The following is a 24,808-nucleotide window of genomic DNA, read 5'->3' as shown; positions in this document are numbered from 1 at the left end:
ACAAATACCAGACTAATTGTGTACTTGACTAAGATAAAAACGGATAATAGCGGGATAGGCATTAGGTTCTAGGATTTACGAGCGGAACCCATGTTCGGGTAATAACTTGTAATAGCCGTAGTGTCACAACGTAGAACAATCCTAAAAGCAACCCACAAATACAAGACTTGACAACAGACGTCACGTACGTCAAGTTCTCGGAAAATAATGCCAAATGCGAAATACCTTCCCGAGGCGATCCTTGATCGATACACACCCTATACCCATTTAGTCTATTTTAGGATAGGATTTGCATGCCAAGATACCCCAGTTAATAATCGGTTAATTCACGTAAATTCGGCAATAACAAAACCACATTGTCTGTTCATTTGTGCCCACTTGTTATATTCTCGCACTTATTTGTTATGCGGATCTAGCTCGATCCTTTAGGATACGATCCATAGGGGGTCCAACGCTCCAACTGTAGATCACGGGGTCCAATCCCCTGATACTGAGCGCGCATCTTAATTTCAATTCCAGTCTTTTCAAACCAAACGGTGAGCACAAGTGGAATAATAATCGAACGCGATTGAGATTCAGTTGTAATTTATATTTTATTTATTTGAGAGAATAATGTAAGGGTTTATGTTGTACATTTATTCATGTAAGAATTCCGGTCGGAGAGTGGACGGTCGGAGTGTTTATTCGAATTTACGGTGTTAAAACGCGTAAGATGAGCGGAACTCAATTAAGCGGTAATTAAATTAAAATAACAAACCTAGACAAGCTAGAGTACCGATAGGGCTTGCAAGATATAGGCTCACATGTAACAGAACCCCCGAATTCGGAACCTCGGGTTTCACAAACCATATGCCTTAGCAATTAGGTGTATCCCGTTCCCCTAGACTCGGGTAACTTGTCGGCTCTCGACTTTCGGGTCGTAAAATGACAAGTGACGACTTCTTCTTACGTGCGTCCGTCGCGCGTCCCCGGAAAAGTGGACACTCCCAAGCCGCGTTGCATAGGCGCGCGCACGGGTGCCTCGACGAGATGAAATTCGGGTGCGCACATGCGTCTATTATGTTTAATTACGAAATTCTCTCCATAAGGACATGCATCATTTTGGGAGAGGAACGAAGCCTATGGTCAATATTTAGAAGTCCAATATTGCTTCTTCTATTTACAAAAGGGAATCAGTATTATTCATATTTATGTGGCGTATGAAGCAAGCACGTTCAAGATTGGTCTGCACCAGGTTAACTTGTACTAACATCATCAGTTACGTAAACACGGGTACCTGATGGATGCATGATATAAATAAATAAATAATATATATATATATATATATATATATATATATATAGATCGATGTTCCACGACTGAGATGAGATGAAATCACCTGGACAAGATTAATTGTATACATCCTTGTGAGGTCTAAGTTGGGTCGATTAAAACGTGATGGAAATCATATAAGGTTTATATATATAGTGGAGATTTTTGGGGCATCCAAATATAAATAGTCCCTCTTATAGTTGTGCTATTGGCACAAATAAAGGAAGAACCCTCTGGTTGCCTCTGATTCCACCGAAACAACCCATACGATCAACCAAAATGAAAAGTAACACAACGAGAAGTTATTGGGTGATCATATCTCGTCACGTGGCATGATGAAGCATCAATCAAATTACATGAAATTAGAGATTTGGTGCTAATCACTCAAATAATTGTTATAATTATTCTTCATTAAAGAATTCTTATTGGTTTTTTCTCACTACATCATTTGAGATAGGATCATCTAAAACTTTCTCGGAACATAAGTAATTTATAGTAATTCCCATCAATGTACTTGCTTGGCTTTGATGGCTGTTACTCGAATTGCTGAAGAAGATTAGGCTAGTTAGAAGTTTAGTGTGCCTAATTAATTACCCATTAGAATAATAACAAAGAAGAAATGAATTAAAGAACAGAGACAACTCAAACATATCTATGTACACAAATCCACTTAAGCCCATTGAACTTTAATATGGATTAGGAGCCCACTTAAGACTTTAAAGCCCACAACATTTCACCTCTCCCTTTCTGATCTGTTAACTTGGCTCTCTTTTATATATATATATATATATATATTACTCTCTTAATCACCCGATTCAAGCTAAGCTTTGCTCTTTTTATGGGCAGGGAAGGGCAGGCGATGTGGGAATTAATCTGCTTTTTTAATTCTGTGTACACCGATAACCAGTTTTTCCTAGAGCAAATGAATATATTTTTATGATATGAAGAAAGCAGTTAGATTTCTTTCATCCCTTCGTTCGTTTGTTCGTTCGTCGTCTTTGGTCCTCTGTTATATCTTTGTCTGAAATCGATCGTTTTCTTATCTTTTTTCGTTCTACAATTTTTATGGGGCATCCTTCCTTAGTTCTCGACCAGACAGGGAGTCGGTCGGGGGTCCTGATTTGGAGCAAGCCGTAGAATGGCGGCAGGTTACGAAGCGGGGGAATTCGATTAGTGAGGGAATTCAGTTCAGGGGACAGGACAGAATCTGAAGATCTGCCCCTTTAGTTTTTCCCCCCTAAAAGTTTGTCCCCATCAGTTTCGAATTGTTCCTATTTTAACATTTGTAATTTGGGAAGGACCCATCTCAATGGATCTGGGCCAGATTTATTTAGCTAGCGACTAACGATATTGGATGGAAGGATTTTTCTTTTGATGTCCTATAAGTTAACCGTGATTTCCTAATTTTGAAAACCGTGACCGTCCCCGTAACTGATTTTCCTTTTAATGTCCCAAACTGAATATTTTTCGAAACTGATTAAATTAGAGTTTTTTGGGTTTGGTACATGACGATTTTGCAGGATGGCTCGGTTATCGATGATTTTATTTATTTATTTATTTTCCCCAAAGCCCTACCCCATTTCCATTGCATCCTTAGCTTCGACCAAAGTTGATCCATACTTGTTTGGTTATCCCCTATGACCGTCGCAGGGGTTTCAAGAAATACTGATAGTTGCCAAACCGACAAACCGATCCAACTAATAATTCAAGAATTGACTTCCAGGAGTCGGCCCAAATGCCCCTTGGATAACGCTTTTTTATGTGCGGCCCATGTCAATCTTTAATTCGGGCGATAAAATAAAATTCATAGGATTCTTTATATATGTAAAAAAAGATCTTCATTTATTTACAAATTTTTTGATGAAGTTACTTTATTTAAATGCGATGCTTTCGAGCCTCAAATTTTGTCGAAGGGGTGGTTAATATTATCGTTCTCTCTTCAGCACATTATTTGCAAAAGGATATCCTTCTTAGAGGCTTAATAGTAAACTTTGAAAATTGATTCAATATTTTTAAGACTGCGCACAATAAAGTTTTTAATTTTAAATGATGATTAATTTATCCTAATTAATCAGCATCAGGTGTCTCATTTGTAACTTAAATTACTGGCTTAGTAGTAGACTTTGAAAATTGATTCCACTTTTTAAAATTTTATTTTCAATGCATGTGCATCACCTGATGTCCTGAACTTCAATAAGCCCAATTTGTAGCGCATGCTGGGCAAAATTTCAAGAGGATTTACAAAAATATGGTATGTACATCCCAAATCCGGATCATTAATTAGCTGCCAAAGTACGTAGTCACAATGACGGACTTCAGACTGGGACTCATAAAAGAGTAGACATGCTTATCTCTTAGGATTCATCCTGAATGTTGCATGGTATGTAATCTTAAATGTACAACTTCTCCTGTAATAAATCACCAAACATTAAAAGTAAATCCATGGCATGTGACATGTTTTTCAATCATATTCCAAACAGTTTATAGTAAAGTTTTCATAACGCTAGGAATTTTGAACTTTTCGATCATATTTCAAACTGTTTTCGTGTAACTTGCTGCATATACATGCGATGAAGAATTTTCATATGATGTATATAGAATTAATGGTCCAATGTAGTATAAACTGTACCTTAATATTCTAACGAATAATTTTAACGATTATGTGTCTTGGAGAGAGAGTTGGCTCAAATTATGTCGCGCGGCTGATCATATCCTACATAACGATAATCAACCAACATCTTGATTCTATTTTCTACACACAAAATATGCCAATGATATTTGACTCTGGAATTCTGTCGTGACAATCATATGATCTTTAACTAATTAAAGAGCCCAAGCAGACATCGGATACATATGTAAAGCTGCTGGGAAAGTAATATGTGCCCATAAACAAGCCTACAAATAAGATGCTTGAGCAGAATTTCTAGTAATTCCAATCAATGTACTTGTTCGGCTTTGATGGCTGTAACTTGAATCGCCAAGAAAGATTAGGCTAGTTAAAAGTTTAGCGGACCTAATTACCCATTACAGTAATAACAAAAGAAGATAGGAAGAACAGAACAGAGATAACTCCAATCAAGGTGCATTCAGCCATAGTTCATGCTTGATGAAATGAGAAGGATTAATGCTATGCGACGAGTAATCCCTCCAATCGTTAAATTCAACAACCCACATCGTTAATTTAATTATCTCAAGTTCGATTCGATACACGCACACAAAGACATGATTTATCACAGGTTTTTGCAAAAATTAATATTGCAGTCTTCCTCAAATTTCTTTAAGTTGTAAGATGATACATTAGGTTGTGCATTGAACAGTCTTCTTTTTCCTTAATTTGCACAGTCGTCCTCGTTATAGAGTATCGGTTGCCCTTGGCCTCTTCTTGATGTGTACGTATTATTGCTACATATATTGCAATGTGTCGTGGTACTTCAGGGACTTTCTTCACTTCTGGGTTTACTATATTTTATGACAAAATTCTCTCCACAAGGACAATTGCATCAATTTGGGATCTTCTCTTTCTTCACTTTCTTCACCGCTGACTAGTTCAAGTGGAACACCGACGGATCTTCTCTTGGAAAACTTGGCCCGCGGGTATCAAAGGTATTCTCAAAGATTCAAAAGGTCTTATTATCTGTCTGTTGTGTTCTTCTTCTGGTATTATAGATTCAAATCTTACTAAGTTACTTGTAATTAGACGTGCCCTGCAAATTTCCGCTTTGAACTTCATTTTCCTTGGTCCCTCTCTCTTCATCGAGTCGGATTCCAAGATTGCTTTATCCTAGATTATGAAATCTACCAGCTCACTATAGAATTATCGGAGTATACTATTGGACATTCAGTTATTTGCTATGCACTTCACTTTGGTTCATAACAATACTACTAGAGAATCCAATGGTTTTGTGGTCGGTTTAGCCAAATCGTGTATTGATAGGCCTTCGAATTTTATTGCATGGTTGTAGGGATTATCTTGTTTCTCTTTTGTAAGTGTTTCCTTGTGCTTCTTCTTGTTTGTGGTTGTAGGGGTTGTTTGTAATTCTTTTGTAAATCTCTCATGATCTTCATTTTGTAATATCACCTCTACTAATGAAAATTGAATAAATTATCCAAAAAAAAAAATTTGCATCAATTTGGGAGAGCAGCGAAGCGCACTGTCAATATTTAGAAGCCCAATGTTGCATCTTCCATTTACAAAAGACAGTCAGTATTATTCATATGCATGTGTGGCCTATGAAGCATGTTCAGCATTGGTCAAGCGGTTTGAGACTTGTTTCGCTTAAATAAGATCTCGATTCAAGTCCTTATAAATATAGAAAATCCACGCTGGAAAAGTTTTACTTCTTAGTGCACCGACCCGATTCAACTAGATTAGTCGGTGACCAAATAGGTTTCCGGATACCAGGATCCACTCCGAAAAAAATCATCAGCTTAGGTAAACACGGATACCTGATGCATAACTTATATATACATATATATAGATGTTCCACAATGCGAACTGTAATTATGAGGAACTCGATTGTATATCTTAGTATTGGATCGGAGAAATCTGTGGTCGTAAATCATAATACTATATATTAAATTTAACACACCATATGATACCAAAAGATCACATCTATCGGACAAAACCCCTAATGATAGCACAAAAGAATATATGTTTGCCTTTCTCAACTCTCAGGGGCTTGAAATCGTTGCTGGAGGTGGAGAGAGGAACGGGATGGAGGGAATGTTGGTCGGGATCGATGGCATGCTAGGTAGCGGTGGTAATGCAACCTTCGGGACGCTAACGGCCGGGATGGTGGGCAAGCTTGGAAGCGGTGGCAGCATGGGCTTAGGCATCGCCGGCTGGCCAGTGGGCAATGTCGGCAGAGTGGGCTGAGGCAGAGTAGTTGGGATTGAGGGCATGGGTGGCACCGCTAGCTTCGGCAATGCTGGCATGGAAGGAAGGAGCGGTAGGGTGGCTGTAGGCAATGTGGGGATGGTGGGCAGTGCCGGAGCTGGCGGTGGAGTCGTATCGAGTAGATGACGTGCAGCTGAGCTCAATCCAATGCTCGAGAAGAGCAAAGCAACCGAGAAAGCCATAAGGAAACGCTTGCAAGAAGCCATTTGTGGTGAATGGAATAATAGTTGATCCCTAGCTAGTGAATGTTTAGTGGTGTTGTCTTTGGGTTTGGGAAATTGGAGAGTTGGGATTGGGCTTTATATAATTGTGGAGGTAATGGGGTAGGTAACTTGCCATCTGCTAGTTAGGGGGAAAAAAAAAGAAATACAATATTTTTCTACTAAATAATTAATTGATTGGGTTCCATTATTGTTAATTAGTTTATCTCCTTTTCGATCTGCCGAAGGAAAAATGTCCACAATGTTCTCAAGTCAAAGACAAGTACACGACCTGAGGATTAAGTCTGATCTACAGGGCAATCTCCAATTTGTTCAGCTCTGGTATCTTAAGTGTGCTGAACATTTTTCTTCCCATTAACAACCCCCGTTGGTCCAGCTCCATTCGGTGTTTGAACAGATGAGGTAGCAACCAGATCTATCGGCTAATTCTTTTATGTAGTCACAACTAACATCATGTTTCGTTTGTACGAAATTTGGATTCCAGTATGTATCTAATATTACATATGGAATTGGAATAACTTAGCAATTTAAATGATATTGTTTGTTAGATATAACAACATGCCAAATTGCCCTAGGCCAAAGAAAAACGAAAAAAAGAAAAGCTTTAACAAGGTAATACTTGTTGCAGAGAAGGATTCTCAGCATATTTCACTCTCTTTTTTTTTTGTCGGTTAGAATGGAGATTATGGATTTTAGTAAAGGAAAATAGAAAGTTAAATAAAAGAACACAACTAGTTCTATTAACAAGAATATCGAACGAAACATATATCGCCACGGGCGGATCTACTAAATTTTGGAATAATTCACTTTGATTACCCATAGTTGGTAGTATTTTTTAAATTAGTTCATTGATATTTAAATAACTCCAAATAAGTGTAATTAGAAATGGCAAATTGAATCCATTTTATCTCCTCATTCTCTCCTAAGGCTTTGTTTTATCTCCTCATTCTCTGGTAAGGCTTTGTTTTGGTGAATTCTTTCAAAATCATGATTTGGCTAATTTCCGCGATTGGAAACGTGATTTTCTCCAGCAGATTAATGTATACTTATAAAAATTACTTCTGTTTATTCTCTATTTTAAGCATTAATTTTAATTTCAGTAATTTCATATTGTTATCTCGCTTTTGTTTATTCTAAAATCACAACTTATTTTACAGTAATTATACTTCAACACTTTTGTTTCATTAACAATGCTCCCAAACCAAATCTTATACATCGAAAAAAAAGGGTCAAAAAATTAGGGTCAATTCTAAAAAAAAAATTAAATTCCCACAAATCTCTCCCATTTTTCTCTCATGAATGGCTGAAACAAAATCCTTAAATATACTAAAACTCTTGTTTCATCTCTTCCCTTCCATCCTCATGCCACCTGTCCATTTAACCCATTTTTCTATTTAGCAATCCGCACCTTCTTTTATTTTCAATTTTTCATTAAACTTCTTAAATTTTTCATTTATATCCTTCTCAAATTATAGGCCTTACAATATTCTCTTTCAATATAATGAAAGCCAATATTTGGAACTCCAATGACGCCATGCATTCTGCCATCGAATTTATGTTTTATAACCCAAAATGCTTAAGCGTTTTAATTTTCCATAAGAAATTACAGTAGAACGAAAACAAAAACTTGTTATGTCACAAAAATTTGCAATAGAATTGGTACAAGAAATATTTATTTTAGTATCAATAAAGATAGGAACTGAAATATTTATTTTAGTATCAATAAAGATAGGAACTTAATACATATCTACCTTCATCTTTAATCTTTTACTTTGGATAAATTGGCCCACATTTTTTGTGCGATTTTATTAGAAAATCAATTAAAGTGATAAAATAGAAGATATCTCTATCTACATATATTATTCTTTTTTATTGTTTTTCTTTTTAAGATTCTCATTCTATCCTGGGAGTTCCATTGGTTGCTTTTGTTTTTAGGTTACAATTTGTATGCTAATTCGGTTTTATCCTTAGAGAGCGGTTATGAATATAAATATGCAGAATTTAGTTTTCACTAGAATAACTTTTAAATTCTAAATAACCAATATATCTTTTGATAGAGTATTTAGATACATTAAATTAAATATCAATATTAACTTTAAAATGTCTTATATATATATCAAATTATCACTTAATCATAAATCACATCATAATTGGCCCTTTTATCTCATTTATATTATATTTTTGATTTATTTTATTCCGCTTAGTATCATTTACGTTAATAACTTCTAAAATATAGTACAATTGTATTGCAAGCAGGTGTAGCGTGATCAATTATATAATGCCTTAAAAAATTGCATTTAAGTTTTCGATATTGCAATTTAATTTTCATTTACTACAAAATAACTAGAATGAAAAGAAAATTAATTATATTTAGAAAAGTTATTTTTTTCCTCTCTTGCAGCGAAGCGCGAGTATTGCCCTAGTATAGAAGAAAGACGATTCTCTCTTTCCTTACATACAGCGCCTGTTGGTCATTCTCGGGTGAATTTTGCATAAATAGTAAGTACAATTTTTTCTATCCATCTTTATCAATTCCAATTGATTTTTTCCCTCTTAATTTTTAATTTACGATATAATTTCTTTGTTTCTGCAATTAGAACTACCATTTTTGTCTCTTTGGAAAGAGCAAATGATTAACAAATGTAAAGTTTTCATAGTTTTTAAAATTATCATATGATTAATTAATTGATAACCCCAATATAAAATTAAAGATAGCTTGGAGAACAATCGTAAAACGTTTCAATATATTCATATTTTTGCTATTAAGCTTTTATTTACCTTTTTATTTGCAATATTCTAACATTATTATGAAATTATAAAATATTAATACTTTCTACGACCGAAATAGATTGTACTTCTGCACCATTTAGCTCTTGCGTCCTAGATCCACACATGTATATCACTTTTTGAATGAGACTGTATACCACTACTTTACATCCCTTTTCTTCTTGCACTTATTTTATTTAATACTAAGTTCTATTTGTATAATGTACTATTAGGAAAACTTGAGAGAATTCATCCCGATTTATGCTTATCAACTTTGTCATTGAGATAACTAATTCGCAGTTTTCCCCTATAATAAGGGATGAGTGAGATATTTGGCATCATCGATCGATAAAAGCAAAAGGCTCACTCGCCCATCTAACCCGGAAAACTAAGTTGATGATACCAACTCGCCAATACGACCGATGCCCGTTACAAGGATAATCTTGCAATTACTCGTACCAGAGACGTCCCTGAAAGGCCCCAGAATAGACGTATAACTGGTCCTATATAGGATTCTATTCTGAGCACAACAATTTTTGGTTGAAGGAATCCCTACTCGACTAGCGACAACGATCTCGAGACGAACACAATGCAAAAAAAAATGACAATTCTCTTTTGTAGTCTTCGTCATATATATTAATATATTTTGCTCTGTGTCCTCGGGTCAAGTGAATTCACTCGTGTAATTTGAACAAAATTCATTTTCCCAGCTGTTAAACGGGGGTGTATTAACGCGAATCGATATAACAACTCTTTCTTGTCTCCACAAAAGAGATGGCTCCGAGCATGTCCGAAGATCTGAGGGATATTATAACGATGCACAGCATTGATCGTGATAGATGAAATCAAAGTTTGCAGATATGAAAATGGAGGTACGTGCATTTAAAATGAGCTGGGGGAACGAGATCCACTAGCAGACGATCATAATTATATATTCATACAAGAAGGTGTCAATCTCCGTGAATCCCACGTCGGTTTTGTGCAAGGAAGAAATTTAAGATTTATATGTAAGGCCCAATAATATTATTAGCAGTCAGCACTTTAAGTGCTGGGCCCGTGGTTGTTTCATTTTTATCACGTCACGTAAATCCCACATAGATTGTAGCTATTACAAAAGGCAAAAATACGATGAAACAATTAATGTCTATATTTACTGGCGCATTTGTTTTGATTAAGTTTTACGCTTTCTTGAGTATATACAGGAGTGAATGCTTCTCTTGAAACCAAAATTGATCAATGTCGATGAAAAGATCAAAAGATCAATGTCATTATGTTGATTCATGTCATATATATTAAGCTATACGGCAACGTAAGGAGAGGTAATCGCCAAGAGATAGAGAGGATCGAGTGAAACCAACTCAATTGTATGTAATAAGGTATTGTAAGGTGCAACATGCCAAATGAAATACTAGAAAAATTTAAATAATTAACACAAACAAATGAAAACACCACACTAAGCGAACTCTCTCAATCAATAAATACATATCCAAACCACAAACCATGATACGCGGTAGTCTCCGGTGACAATCCGTAATATGACACTACCGGCAACGAATTTTATTTAGCTACTGACGACATGACTCCACAGATGTAACTCTCTCAAGGGCTAGTCGGGGCCGGGGGTGGAGAGAAGAACGGAATAGAGGGAATGGTAGTCGGGATCGAGGGCATGCTTGGGAGTGGTGGCAATGTGACCTTCGGGATGTTAGTCGGCACTGAGGGGAAGCTCGGAAGAGGCGGCAGTGTCCCCGGCTTGGGCAGAGTCGGTTGAGTCGTGGGGAGCGTTGGCAGGGTTGGCTGAGGCAGTGTGGTAGGGATCGAAGGCATGGGCGGCACTGCCAGCTTCGGCATTGAGGGAAGTGGTGGTAGAGTAGCTGTTGGAAGGGTGGGGATGGTGGGCAGCACAGGCGGCGGTGGAGTCGTGTCAAGCAACTTCCGAGCTGCGGAGCCTGCGCTTATGCTTGAGAATAGTATAGCGATGGAGAAAGCAAGTGCAAAACTCGTGCAAGAGGCCATCTCAGGGACGATGACTAAGATGAGAAGAAATCACCTGGACAAGATTAATTGTACTTCTGAGGTATGAGTTGGGTTGATGAAAATGTGATGGAATTATAAGGTTTATGTAGTGGAGATTTTGGGCATGGCTTTGTCAGGTTGGTGGCTTAACCATTGGCATAGTTGGGAAAAGATCTGCCTAGAACCTGTCCTCATTGGTACTGTGGTTAGTTCATCTTCTTCATCAATATTTTCTTTTGACTAACAAAAAGATTATGGAAAAGAAGAAAAATAAAGATATTGCCAGATATTATGAATATAGAAGCTTTCGCACTTAGCCTGGTCAAATATGTCTCTCCATTTCAGATATATTTCTCTTAATCCAAGCATTAAGAGACATATTCTCTTTTGCAAAAGAGGGGAAGTCCACCACATTAAAATTAGATTTTGGGAAGGTTCTCAGCAACATTATATTTTCTTATTTGGCTTCGATATATCTCTAATCACAAGATACTTTTAATTGATTCAAATCCTTATCTATACTGCAAATAAAGTTCGCTGAATGAGATTTCAAATTTCTCCGTTGCTTCATATTTTCGTGGCTTTTGTGAACATATATTATTCTTCACAAAAAAATTTGTTCAACAAAAATAAATATGGCAATTTAATGGGGAAAAAAAGTGTTTCGGAAGGGAAATGGGGGTTTGGGGCCCAAAAAAAAGGTTAGGATTGTATGATTGGGCCCTTACAGTTGATCCAAGATAAGTGGGCTGGGATTGGACACGGCCCAGAGCATGTGCACATTTTTTTTTTCGTGTCCATGATGAGCATATGGTTAATTATTCACCAATTAATCACTTAACAGATGGTTACTCATTCACTAATTATAACCATCAATCAATATATATATAATGTCTTATCCCGTACTATTAAATAGGAGTAGAATCGTAAATATCTAATAAATTAGTATGTTATATTAAAATTGAATAATATTAATTATTATTGTAATTAAAGTAAATATATTCATAGAAACATTAAAGAAGAATTCTAATCACTTAATATTTTATAAGCAATGCTATTTTATTAGTAAATAAATATACAAAATTAGCCTTATAAAAGTTAAATTAAGTAAATCTCTCATTGAAATGGTTAGTTGTTTTATCTAAAATTATTTAAATTTACAAAACTTAATATATGAAGTATGAACGAGAAAAAAGACAATTGCGAATACTTAATGTTGAAATTTTATGGACTCTATGATTATTAATCTTTCAATAATAAAAAACTAGCTAGCGATTTTTTTTATTTTATAATTCTTTTCTTATAAATTGAATTGATAATTGACATCATGCTTATTAAATATTTTATATGAATTATTTACTTGTGAGTTGTTCAATTAATATTATCTTCCTTGGGTATGAAATTTATCATATTAAAATTTATATAGTATAAGAACAATTTTTCTATTTTCTATATATTAATATAAAGTTGCACGGATGCAATAGCTTAGTATTCTCTGAGATAGAAATCAGTAATTGATAATTGAGATTGGTATGATTTAAAAATATATGAATTTATTTCATTATACTAGGTCATGTCTCCTTCATATTAGAAAAAAAATATCGCGTCTGTAATAAAATTTATATCTCACGTAATCTCGGCTCATCTGAAACACCCCACTCGACACCGTATAATCTAGAAGTACATAGGCGTGAAAGGGGGCAAACTTCATAGTTCAAACCGGTCTCATTAGACAAAAAAACGAGAAGTTCAAAATCTCTAGCATTATGAAAACCTTATTATAAACAGTTTGAATATGATCGGAAAACATCTCGTATACCATGGATTTAGTTTTAGTATTTTGTTGCATATATCAAACAAATTCCGAATACGAGCCGCCGACCCCGAGTTCGTCATGGACTCCAGAACTGGGAATCAGTTGTAACTCCAACTCAAATGGGGAAGTTGGTGTACGACCCAATTCATGAAGATGGGCAAAAATCTATGGAACCGATTTTTTTTTTTCTTTTCTATTTTTTTGGCCTTGCAATATTTCATCCGTGTGGGATCGGAGTCTTTCAGTTTACAGTTAATTACGTTGAACTCAAAATGATCTCCCATCTCTCTCTCTCTCTCTCTCTCTCCCCCTCTCCCCCCATGTCGACATTACCTAATTAGGATTGCAGTCGCTCACATACCGCCAACACCCCACCAAGAAAAGAGCTTCGGTTTCTCCGTCTTTCTTGGAGGGCTGAGCCCGACAAGTGTCCCTTCCTTCCTTCGATCCCATCACCACCTCCTCACAAACAATTTCCCTTTTTCTTTTTTTTTTTTGTTTCTTTATCAACATATACATACATACAGCTGCAGATCTAGCACTATCCTCAATCAATGCCCATTCTGTTCTCTCATCAATCTCCAATCCATTTTCTCCTTCTTCCTCCGCGTTTGCGTAGCTTTTGTCCGTGATCTCCAATGGCGAGTCTCACCCCACCCTCCACTTCCTGCAATAATGGCTCCTCGAGGACTTCAACTGTATGTACCGCCCCGGCTCTCTCCCTGTCTCTCTTTGGTGGGATTGGGCGATTGGGCTTTTCGTTCTTGGTTTTATCTTATTTCGTGTCCTTCCTTTTTGTTGTAGATCTTTGGGTTGATGCTGAAGTCGGGGGAAGTTGAGCAGACCCATTTGAGTTTACCTGGCTCTTTCAGGTAATTTCAGTTGTTTTTGCTGCCAAAAGCAGTTTTGCTGCTGATCTTGGAGCTGATTTCTGCCATTTTCATGCACATGTTTTAGCAGATTTTTCTGTCCATCATCTGGTCTTGTTCAACAGCTGTAGCTAGAAAAGGAAATTGTGATATCAATTAGAAACTTTTCATGGAGATATGTTCAGTTCAATGACGCAATAACAGGGTTGAGCAGGAGATGATATTAAAAGTAAGGGCCATTGTGGAAAAATTCTTAGGCGAACTACAGTATTTCATAATTTTGCTGCTCCAGATTTAAGATGAATTTTGGCTTTAAATTTGAGATCCCTCTTACATCATAGGCTGATAATCATAAATGAATGAGGAATTGACCTGATTTGAGATTGTATTGGTTATGCCCTATGTTGGTTGGGACTTGCAACATCCGTTTCAGTGTCCTTGCAAAACTAATGTTGTTTTAGTACAAAATTGACAGCCTGGTTTATGAGCCAAAATCAGACTCGCTACGTATCACAATCTTCTAATGGCTACTGTTTGGTGATTTGTTATAGGAGAAGTTGTACATTTAAGATTACATACGACTACCATACTATGCAACATTCAGGATGTATCATAAGAGATAAGCATGTCTACTCTTTTTTTTGTTTTTATCCACTTCCTTGCTGTCCACCTGTTTGAGCAATAAGTTATTGATGTGGCTGTTTTTGCCTGCTACACATGTATTTACCGGGCGTTTGCAGGATGAGTCCCAGACTGAGTCTGAAGGCTTCTAAGGAGTCTCCAGGACTGACCAAGGAAATTAGGAGGGAGAAATTCAAGACTGCAGGGGACAAGCAAAATGAACAGGAGTTATTCGATGAATTGAAGAACCGGTTTCTTTCTTTTAAAAGGAACAACTACTTGTAAGTGGCAGAAACTTTGAGCTGTGATTGCGTCATCGGGTTCCTTTTTGGATTGAGCCAATTGGCAAAGCTTTCCTAATCATTCTTATTTCTATTTCCCAAATAAAGGGAAGAGCAGCTAAAAGGCCTCGAAATGTTTTACGAAAGGGGAAGTCTTGAGTATTTATCTGCGCTTAGATATTCATAGTATTCTATATAATCTGCTCAACCAACTAATCTCTTCTATCCACGTGTGTCGAGAAATTGTCTTGTTCTGTTTTTCCTTTTTCTACATGGAGGGGACATGGCATCGGAAATTAATACTAATTATATCCGTTTATATTTATATTGAAATTTACTAATTATATGGTTCTTGTGAATCAGGGAAAATTTGGAGGAGTATGAAAAACTTGCCAAAGGTCAAGCGCCTAAGGTAATGATGGTTTCTGTTTGTTCATTTTTTACATAACACAATTGCAAAGGCCATAATTCATTCACTGGCTCTTCTTGAAACAGTTCATGGTGATTGCTTGTGCGGATTCTCGGGTATGTCCCTCTGTTATCCTTGGATTTCAACCCGGGGAAGCCTTCATGGTCCGAAATGTAGCGAACCTAGTCCCACCATATGAGGTATCCAATATACTCAATTCACCTCTTTCCTTTGCATGTGCACTATGAATTTGTTTTGGAATGGCTATCTCTGCATTTCACAACTTAGTATTGTTAGTAAATATACCGTCACTTTGAGTAGTTATCAGTAATATCTGTTCATTCAGTCTTCCCCTTCCTTTCCTGGTTTTGCAGAGTGGACCTTCAGAAACAAATGCTGCCTTGGAATTTGCTGTAAATTCTCTCGAAGTAAGTGATTTCTGTTTCTAAGCATGCTCTATTCTATTATTTCTGTTTCTAAGCATGCTTTGTTCTATTATTGCTCTATTCTTCAGGTTTCTTCTTTTGGGGGTGCACTCTTTGAGCAGTCATATAAAATGATTTCGCGTTTCAGTAGTAGCAAGTAAATTTGTTCCTTTATTTGCAGGTTGAAAATATACTAGTAATTGGCCATAGCTGTTGTGGGGGCATTCGTGCCCTAATGAGTATGCAGGAGGGTTCAGATGATTCAAGGTTTAGTTAACAGTTCGTTTTTTATTCGATCTTTTATTTCAATTTCAACATTTTTATTGTCTGCTAAGCGCACTATCTTTTTCCTTTTTATTTTTTTTTTCTGCTCCTTCGCTTTTCCTTTTCCTAATGCATTCAATCTCTTTCATTAGCTTCATCAAGAGCTGGGTCAGAGTTGGGAAGAATGCAAGCATAAGCACAAAGGCTACTGCTTCAAATCTCAGTTTCGATCAGCAATGCAGGCACTGTGAGAAGGTGCTTTTCTCTTCAGTTATGTCATACGACTAATCTATAATAATTGACCCATTTAGTTCTCCACTTGGTTGTCTGGGTCAAGACGACATGCAATATGTCAAATATATGCTTGATATTCAGTTTAACTTAAGCTTCCTTGTTGAACCGTACCAAGCATATATTTGACATATTGCAAGGAAGTAGCTGGGCACATCTTGGCATTAAATAAGGAAGGATGCTTCCTTGTTTCGCGATTTGATTCAAATCAGGATCTATCAATATACTAGTAATACTTATGTGGATGATATTATGGGTATGGACCTGATCCACACGTTTAAATCTGGTACGGGCCATTCAGAATATATGGTTAATGAAGCTTTCTCTTCAATTTTTGCAAATTTACTGAATACGTTGAGCTCTTTAATCTGATCTCTGGCATGCGGTGCTCGAAGTCTTCGTTGAGAAGATTTGGAACTACTTCTTGACTCTTTGGTCTTTTGATTACAGGAATCAGTGAGTCGTTCTCTCTCGAATCTACTGACTTACCCATGGATAGAAGAGAGAGTGATGAGGGGGTTACTCTCCCTTCACGGCGGCTACTACGACTTTGTAGACTGCTCGTTCGAGAAATGGACTCTCGATTACATGGGGAGCAGCCTGAAAGAAAAGGCGGGTGGAGGCAAACACGCCACCAAGAACCATTCCTTTTGGCGTTAGATTGATCTCTTAGGCTGTGCCAATTTGTGTAACAGTTTGTTGTAATTGTTTGTGTCGATTGGACGAGGCGGATACAATAGCCACCATCTTGAGTGTGTGATTTTGCAAAGAAAACTACATATTCCAAATCGTTGCCTGGTTAGTAGATTCCGTGTTTCGACTATGGCTTCCGATTACCATGAAAAGAGTGGCAATTGTGGAAAGAGAACTACTTTTGATGATACCCGACAGATCAATGAACGAATCCAAGCATAATAAAGGAAAAGAAAAGGTTTAGGGGTCTAAGTGTTATAAACAACATTTATGCGAGGCTAGTTGGCGAAGAACTCCATAGTTTGGGGGGCTTTCTGTAATTAAACCAACGTGCTAGTGACCAGGGTTTTAGGTCCGCCACTATGTCTCTCTCTCTCTCTCTCTCCGCCAAAACCCTCTCTCTCTCTTCAAAGGCTTCTCCTTCTCCACTGCAAGCGCAAACTATCGTCCGGGAATCCATCCGAGAATACAGAAGACATCTCTCTCCCCCCCCCCCCCCCTCTCTCTCACTCTGTTCGTGTTCGTTGTGTAATCTTCTTCTCGTGCATTCGTGCATTCATTGTGTTGGGTGATTCTCTGATAAGATTCTGAATCATTGAGGGAGAGAATCATTGAGTGAGAGAGGACTTGGGATTTCTCGAGGTCACTGAGCTATGGCTGCGAGGAAACTATTCAGAGATTATTTGGCCAAAAGGGTTTCTTCGAGCTCTATTGGAGGGGGCGCCAGACGTTACTGCTCCTCTTCTTCTTCCTCTGCTTCTTCATCTGCTGCTGCTTCAGAGTCTTACCCCAGAATCCCGCATTTCTCCAAACGAGTAAGTATCAATTTTCAGACGTCTCTTTCTTATATAATTGAATTTGGATACTTACTTGCCGATAAAGTTTGAATTTTTTTCCTAATCTGTGTAAATTTTTGGTGGAAACATTAGGCTGCAGTAATACTTAACACTGACGTTTTCACTTGCTACTAAATGCGTCTGAATTTATTGAATAGTCGAATTTCACCACACTGAAGCTAAAGCTTGTGGTGGTGTATGGAATAAATCTGGTTTTCGATGGATGAAATTCGAAGACGGGATTGTTGAGAATCCATTTTACTGGTAAATATGGTCATCTTATTGGAAAGGCCGGGAAGGGATGCTGATCCTTTTATTCATACAAGAAGAGGAAACGTAGTGTGGCATCAAATGGGTCTCAAGGACACCGCAGGGGTTATAATTTATTGCAGCATGGAGTTTATTTCATTTGTACTTGATGTTCTTGTTTTTGCCTTGCTTTGTTTTGATCATTGTGATTCAAAGGGGAGACTGCTGACTGGAGCCACCATAGGATTGGTAATAGCAGGCGGAGCTTATGTGAGTACTGTAGATGAGGCAACTTTCTGGTACCTTATGATCTCTGAATACCAGTTCAATTCTCTTTAGCTTATTTAATGATGTTCTTCTTTTCTGAGAACTTTTCATTTAAGTTTTCCAGTTCCTTGCTATTCTTTATTCCACAGCGGTTGGCTATTCTCAGCGACCAAACTCGTCAATCCATTGTTTGCTCTTCTGGATGCTGAATTCGCTCATACACTTGCGGTATCAGCTGCTGCACGGGGCTGGGTCCCAAGGGAGAAACGGCCTGATCCATCAAATTTGGGACTGGAGGTTTGGGGAAGGAAGTTCTCAAATCCTGTGGGTCTCGCTGCTGGATTTGATAAAAATGCTGAGGCTGTCGAAGGTTTATTAGGGATGGGCTTTGGCTTTGTAGAGGTTGGCTCCGTAACCCCTGTTCCACAGGAAGGTAACCCAAAGCCACGAATCTTCAGATTGCGCAAAGAAGGGTAAGAATGCATGAGTTTCTCGCATACCCTTTTAAAAAAAAGATTAATAACGATCCCATGATAAACATCTAATAAGAAGTCGATGCATGTGAAGGAGTATGCTGAAGGTGCTTGTCCATGATTTGCTTGATTACAAGGAATTTTAACGCTGTCCCTTTTCATTGGACAGTGCTATTATAAATCGATGTGGGTTTAACAGTGAAGGCATTGTGGTGGTAGCCAAGCGACTCGGTGCCCAACATGGTAAAAGGAAGTTGGATGAGACTTCTAGTACATCGCCTGTGTCTGGCGATGATGTAAAACATGGAGGAAAAGCTGGTCCTGGCATTCTCGGTGTGAACCTTGGGAAGAATAAGACGAGTGAAGATGCTGCAGCAGATTATGTGCAGGGGGTCCATACATTGTCACAATATGCAGATTATTTGGTATTACTTTCACTTAGTTCTTCCTAAATAAGGACTATACACCAGATTGCAATAGTCTAGGTTGGTGCGAAAAGTTTTACATGGTCTAGTAATCTTCCACCATGCATCATTACCTCAATCTGGAGTTAGTTGCTTCGGACGAGTTACAGCTTTCTTTCATGTTATTCTGGTGTGAAAATTAATATCTTCATTTTCACCTTTAATTTCAAAGTGAAAGTTATTCGAGCTGATCTGGATTTTTTACTGACTATTCTTGACCATGGACATGTTTTATCTGAACAGGTGATTAATGTCTCTTCTCCAAATACTCCAGGACTGCGCATGCTTCAAGGAAGAAAGCAGTTGAAAGATCTTGTTAAGAAGGTTATTATCTTGAGTGAGTTGTCCGAACTTACTTTAGCACAGCAAGAGCTAACATTTTCTTCCATTTTTTCTTTTCTTTGGGTGAATCAAGGTTCAAGCTGCCCGTGATGAAATGCAATGGGCTGAGGACGGTTCACCTCCATTGCTTGTCAAGATTGCTCCAGACTTGTCCAAAGAAGACCTTGAGGATATTGCTGCGGTGTGTATAATTTATCTCTCCTTCTATAACACTTTTTCTCTTTCTCGGGAGCTGCTTGTTGGAATCTTATTGTTCCTTACCAATTGCTGTAGGTTGCCCTTGCTCTCCGCCTCGATGGACTGGTAATTCCGACCTCAATCATGGAACTGTGTAAAACCATTTCTCTCTAAAATGCTCCATATCGTTTTTTATTTCTTTTAAAAGTTTCTCATTTGTCACGTATTTTAGTTCCATCTTTATGAGCTGCTGACACGTCATGGTAAGAATCAAGACAAAAATTTTGGAATTTGGAAGGAAAGAGTGCTTAACAACCGGCTTACGCATTGTTAACCTCGGTCTCTTTTAAGTTCTTGAATTTGTAACTTTTTCTTTGTGATTAGATCATATCAAACACAACAATTTCACGGCCGGATCCTGTCAAACAAAATCCAGTATCTGAGGAGGCTGGTGGTTTGAGTGGAAAACCTCTTTTTAATTTGTCCACAAATATCCTAAGGGAAATGTATATTTTAACGAGGGTATGTTCTCTCTTTCTCTCTCGCCTCTCATTAGTACCTGTTAAAGAAGATAGTACATATTGGAAAATGAACTTGACGATTCTCCCCAACTTTTTGCTCCAGGGGAAGATTCCTCTGATCGGCTGTGGTGGTATAAGCAGGTAAAGGTGGTCTTGTTTCCATTTATTCAGCAATTATCTCGTTAGCACTTAGACCATTAGTGTATTTTATTGCTCTAAATTCGGTACACTCCCCAAATCAGTGGTGAAGATGCATACAAAAAAATAAGAGCGGGTGCGACTCTGGTTCAGCTTTACACAGGATTTGCTTATGGGGGTCCTGCTCTCATTCCAAAGATAAAGGTACATCTCCTGTTGAATAAATTTACATTTAGAATACTGAATCATAACGCCATAATACGGTTGAAGGTTTGCACTTTGCTTGTGCTTGGGAATAATGAATGAACCCTTTTAAAGCACAGACTGTTCATCCAAGACATTTAGTTGAAGGTAATTACGAGATATTGGAGTCTAATGATAAATCAAAATTTTCTTATCATGTAAGTGATGCGATAATTGAGTTATTATAAGTTGTCCCTTTTAGTGGGGACAGCCCCTACTGTCCTGGATCAGACCGTCCGGCCCCCTCAGACAGTCCTTCCTAGGACCTTAAAGTTTTCTCTCATGATACCACCAGAAACATTGGGAGCCCACCTCTTAAAAGTTCTAGTTGAATGTGCTTGTTTGATTGTTTTAGTCTTACACCAAGATATCTTTATCCCGTGACAGCTATGGATCATGTGAAAGAAAATATCACTTTCTCCCGATAAATGTTTGTTTAAGGTTATAACATGGTCGTATTGAATTTTATCCCAGGCTGAACTATCCGAGTGCTTAGAAAGGGACGGTTTCAAGAACATATTGGAAGCAGTGGGGACAGATTGCAGATAGTGTTTGCAGGTTTCCCTTCACTCGGCCTCATGATCTTCACCCATTTGAATGAGTTCCCTATTTCATTTGATATATATATATATATATATATATATATATTTACTCAACTTATGAAATGTTTTGGTTTCAAATGTATTTCCATTTTCTTGTCATTCCCTTTTTTATTTCACCCTTCCTCGTTGTTGGGTTGCAGATCTTTCTCCGCTTGTATCATACGAGAATTTTGTTGTCTGTTAACAATGAAGTTGTGAAGGGAGATGAAGTTGTGAAGGGATAATAGGTTTGTGCCAGTAGATTCTTTGCAGTACCCTGCAAGATTAATTTCATGATTTGCCATAGATCACATTGTACTTGACTGACTTGTATTGCGGCTTGCCCATGGTCTAGAAGAGGATGGGATGCACTCTCGATGGCCTAACTAAGTGGGACTATGCTATTTTCGATTTCAAAAAGAGTGATCTAAGTTTGGACACCGTGACGAATACGGCGTGATGCAATTTGAAAGTTTTAAATGACCGAAATGACAGATTGCACGGAAGATTGATGAGAATTGATAACAGGATGAATCATGAGAAGCTGAATAGAATACCTAACTTGGAAAAGGACTGGCTATAAGGAAGAGAGAGGTCAAAATTCCTTCGCTTTCTTTTTTTGTGGAATTTAAACAATACTATTTAAGTGGGTCTAAGCTATTTTCGATTTCAAAAAGAATGATGTAAGTTTGGACACCGTGACGAATACGGGGTGGCGCAACTTGAAAGTTTTAAATGACCAAAATAACAGATTGCACGGAAGATTGATGAAAATCGATAACAAGATGAATCATGAGGAGCAGGATAGGATACCTAACTTGAAAAAGGACCGGTTATAGGGAAGAAGAGAGAAAGGTCAAAATTCCTTACCTCTTTTTTTTTTTTTTTGAGTAGTCCACAAATAATTCCTGATAAACAACACGTAAAAGTACACGTGGGCTGTACAATAGGCTACGTTGTATGGGCCCCATGCCTTAATTAATGCTAAAACTGGCCCATTCATGAGGTATAGGCCCGTTGCTGTGCCTATGGATAGTCCGTTTCTTTCATTTGTCCTTTCATCTTTTATTTTATTTTTTATTATTCTAAATAATTAGTTTATGTCTTCCACTTTTTTTTTAAAAAAATGGATAGTTTATTATAGTAGGCAGTCACACACTCCCCGGGTCCTGGAGTTTTTATCCCACATAGCTAGACTCACAGGGCGCGACCCCCCATTAATATGCTTAGTGGACAGTAGGGGATGGCTTAAATGAACTCCCTCGATTCGTGTATACATTCCCACAGACATTTCTAGCTACGTACAAAACTCTTATCTATTGAAAATCCAATGGGCTAGCTTTGGGTCAATTTCTATTTAAAAGCTCAAGCTAAGAAGTATTAATACTCAAGTCTCATATGAACTAATGGATTTTAATTCGTTTTTTCAATATGAGATTAATATCCTCAACACTCGCCCTCATGTGCAACGTGTAATCTATTTTCTACCTACATGTTATCACATGTCCTTAAACACCAACTCTCAACAACTGACTTCGAGCCGATCTTAAGAGAGAGGGGACTTACACAAGGAGCATTATTGGCTGCACTTGGACATATTGGGCTTGACTTTGTGTAGGTGCGCATACGTGAGTGGACACACATATGCGTAACCTGGACTCTGATACCATGTAAAATACCTACATAGTATATAAGCGATTAGCTCTATCTCCAATTCAAAAGTTCGAGCTGATTGGTTATGGTACTAAATTTCTTATAAACTTATGGAATTTCTCTTATATTTTTCGATGCAAGACTTAACTCATTCTTAACTCTCAACACCCGCCCTCACGTTGACACGTACCCTTAAACACCTGCGCTCAATAACTAACCACAAGTCGGGGATTATCTCCCGTGCTCGGGTAATAGAGGACAAATCAAACCAATCACGAGTTTCACACTCGGGCCTGACTTAACATGATGTGCAATCTTTGTTGCCTCGAAACTATACTTAACCATACTCAGGCCAACACGGACGCATTTTTCAACTACCTACATAAATATACGTTAAATGACATGGTGTGAGTCCACATATGTGCGTGCATAAGTATATAAACTGCTTTGATATTATATTGAAAATCCAATGGGCTTATACGAGCTTGAGTTCATTTCCACTTAAAAGTTCAAACTGATAAGTGTTGGTCCCAATTCTCATATAAATCAATTAATTTTGATTCATTTTTTCAATGTTGGATTAACATTTTCAACATTATCTTAGGAAAATTGTAATTGAACGGGAGGTGACTCGAACTCGGGACATTCAAGATAACTGTCCCAATCCTTATCATCAGGTTGTCAGGCTTCGGTGGTATATTTGATTTGGTCTTAGCTCTCTGGAATCTGACAGGATTTTCTTATCCTCAGAAGTAGAGGGTCCTGATGTCCTTTAATATCAACAACAAAAGATGGAAATGTATGTGTGTGTATATATCTATACATATATTTACCCACATAAGTATATTATCCTTTGTGTTGGCTTCCCCCGGAGAGTGCAATTCTTCTAGAGCACTTTATCGAAATCTAAGCTTAAGAGTGAATCGTCAACTAAAACGAGAAAAACAAGGATATCATAATATATATTATTTTAAAAACTACAATATATCTCCAATATTTTTTAGATCTTGTATATTAGGTAGAGGTTATTCTTTTGTTCGATGTATATAATTGTAGTCTATATAAATAAAAGCACCCTTTGCACTAATTATGTGTGTGAGTGCGAGTGTTTTCATGAATCTCTTTTTTCTAAAGTTTCCATCCAGCATCAAAGCCCAAGTCGGATAATGTCGCGCACGCATTTAATTAGTTTTGTGCTAATGGGCACTCAGAACTAATCGAGCCAATATATAAGGAGGAGTACTGGATAAGAAATACATAAATCATATGACATTTTATATTAGAAGGTTATAACTAACCACATGAATATCAGTCAATATTAGATATTAATCTACAATATATTGAATATATGCACGCAAAATCAGTGGGAATTCCATAATAGTTAAAGGGTAAATTGCACCGGTGGTCCAAAATATTTTACAAATGTTTCATGATGGTCCAAAAAGTTTTTTTCGCTACATGATAGTACAAAATGTTTCAAAGTTGTTTTATGATGGTACAAACCGTCAACTCGAGCTGACGCCGTTAATATTTTGCTGACGTGGCGCGTCCTATGTGTCACTTTTGTTACGTGGAACCAATCATAGTGCGCCATGTCATTTAAGACAAAATAAAATTTTAAAAAGTCCAAAAAAAATACAAAAAATAATTTAAAAAATACAAAAAAAGAATAAAAATTTTGAAAAAAAGAGTAAAAATTTAGAAAAAATATTTTAAAATATTTTAAAATTTTAAAATTATTTTTTAAAAATTTAATTATTTTTAAAATTTTTAAATAAGATTTTTATTTTGAAAAAAATTTTAAAATTTTAAAAAAATTTAAAATTTAAAAATTTAAAATTTAAATTAAAAAATTTACCCTTTTAAAAATAAAAAAATTATTTTAAAATTAAAATTTTTTAAAAATATTTTAAAAATTTCAAAATTTCAAAATAATTTTTTTTTATTTTTTTCTAAATTTTTACTCTTTTTTGTATTTTTTAAA

General features: G+C 36.9%; 4 protein-coding genes across 9 annotated transcripts in view; 2 read left to right on the top strand and 2 right to left on the bottom strand.

Moving 5' to 3' along the window:
• Positions 1-5,775: 5,775 nt before the first annotated feature.
• LOC116197364 (protein PELPK2-like) lies at positions 5,776-6,465 on the bottom strand. The gene has a single exon (XM_031527486.1). It carries the CDS (start codon positions 6,412-6,414, stop codon positions 5,983-5,985), a length of 432 nt encoding a protein of 143 aa, XP_031383346.1. The 5' UTR covers positions 6,415-6,465; the 3' UTR covers positions 5,776-5,982.
• Positions 6,466-10,794: 4,329 nt separating this feature from the next.
• On the bottom strand, positions 10,795-11,211 carry LOC116193924 (protein PELPK1-like). Its single transcript, XM_031522664.1, has one exon. The coding sequence runs from the start codon at positions 11,209-11,211 to the stop codon at positions 10,795-10,797; it is 417 nt and encodes a 138-aa protein (XP_031378524.1).
• A 2,087-nt stretch (positions 11,212-13,298) lies between these two features.
• LOC116194537 (beta carbonic anhydrase 5, chloroplastic) lies at positions 13,299-17,008 on the top strand. 3 transcript variants are annotated; one of them, XM_031523358.1, is made up of 10 exons: positions 13,299-13,725; positions 13,832-13,899; positions 14,448-14,519; positions 14,637-14,798; positions 15,162-15,210; positions 15,294-15,407; positions 15,582-15,635; positions 15,814-15,899; positions 16,049-16,151; positions 16,638-17,008. In XM_031523358.1, the coding sequence occupies exons 1-10, from the start codon at positions 13,666-13,668 to the stop codon at positions 16,845-16,847; spliced, it is 978 nt and encodes a 325-aa protein (XP_031379218.1). In that variant the 5' UTR covers positions 13,299-13,665; the 3' UTR covers positions 16,848-17,008. The 3 variants fall into 3 exon arrangements, with proteins under 3 accessions (XP_031379218.1, XP_031379220.1, XP_031379221.1); XM_031523360.1 differs by lacking the exon at positions 14,448-14,519 and having other exon boundaries at positions 13,303-13,725; positions 16,638-16,976; XM_031523361.1 differs by lacking the exon at positions 13,299-13,725 and having other exon boundaries at positions 13,845-13,899; positions 14,448-14,515; positions 14,614-14,798; positions 16,638-16,976.
• Positions 17,009-17,249: 241 nt separating this feature from the next.
• The window catches only part of LOC116194536 (dihydroorotate dehydrogenase (quinone), mitochondrial-like), a 35,578-nt gene continuing 28,019 nt past the window's right edge, over positions 17,250-24,808 (top strand). Inside the window, exons 1-12 of one of the 4 annotated variants that reach the window (XM_031523357.1) lie at positions 17,252-17,695; positions 18,182-18,264; positions 18,382-18,705; positions 18,875-19,130; positions 19,413-19,493; positions 19,585-19,692; positions 19,785-19,814; positions 20,073-20,210; positions 20,313-20,350; positions 20,452-20,551; positions 21,065-21,148; positions 21,333-21,591. In XM_031523357.1, the coding sequence (XP_031379217.1) occupies positions 17,534-17,695; positions 18,182-18,264; positions 18,382-18,705; positions 18,875-19,130; positions 19,413-19,493; positions 19,585-19,692; positions 19,785-19,814; positions 20,073-20,210; positions 20,313-20,350; positions 20,452-20,551; positions 21,065-21,139 (1,395 nt within the window). In that variant the 5' untranslated portion in view covers positions 17,252-17,533 and the 3' untranslated portion in view covers positions 21,140-21,148; positions 21,333-21,591. Of the gene's footprint in view, positions 17,696-18,181; positions 18,265-18,381; positions 18,706-18,874; positions 19,131-19,412; positions 19,494-19,584; positions 19,693-19,784; positions 19,843-20,072; positions 20,211-20,312; positions 20,351-20,451; positions 20,552-21,064; positions 21,149-21,332; positions 21,592-24,808 lie in introns of those variants that run through there. The other 3 variants (XR_004154457.1, XM_031523355.1, XM_031523356.1) reach the window with 3 other exon arrangements.

The sequence above is a fragment of the Punica granatum genome, chromosome 2 (genome assembly GCF_007655135.1).
Source record: "Punica granatum isolate Tunisia-2019 chromosome 2, ASM765513v2, whole genome shotgun sequence".
In the NCBI taxonomy this organism is placed as follows: Eukaryota; Viridiplantae; Streptophyta; class Magnoliopsida; order Myrtales; family Lythraceae; genus Punica; species Punica granatum.
The sequence above is the reverse complement of the archived record's forward strand: the minus strand, read 5'-3'. Positions and strand labels throughout refer to the sequence as shown.

What these genes read in the sequence shown, in the direction of transcription:
- LOC116194537 (XM_031523358.1), top strand. Translation starts at nt 13,666, where the DNA reads ATGGCGAGTCTCACCCCACCCTCCACTTCCTGCAATAATGGCTCCTCG. An exon ending in ACCTAGTCCCACCATATGAG is followed by an intron (nt 15,408 to 15,581) that starts GTATCCAATATA and finishes CTGGTTTTGCAG; the next exon opens with AGTGGACCTTCAGAAACAAA. An exon ending in TTGCTGTAAATTCTCTCGAA is followed by an intron (nt 15,636 to 15,813) that starts GTAAGTGATTTC and finishes CTTTATTTGCAG; the next exon opens with GTTGAAAATATACTAGTAAT.
- LOC116197364 (XM_031527486.1), bottom strand. Translation starts at nt 6,414, where the DNA reads ATGGCTTCTTGCAAGCGTTTCCTTATGGCTTTCTCGGTTGCTTTGCTC.
- LOC116193924 (XM_031522664.1), bottom strand. Translation starts at nt 11,211, where the DNA reads ATGGCCTCTTGCACGAGTTTTGCACTTGCTTTCTCCATCGCTATACTA.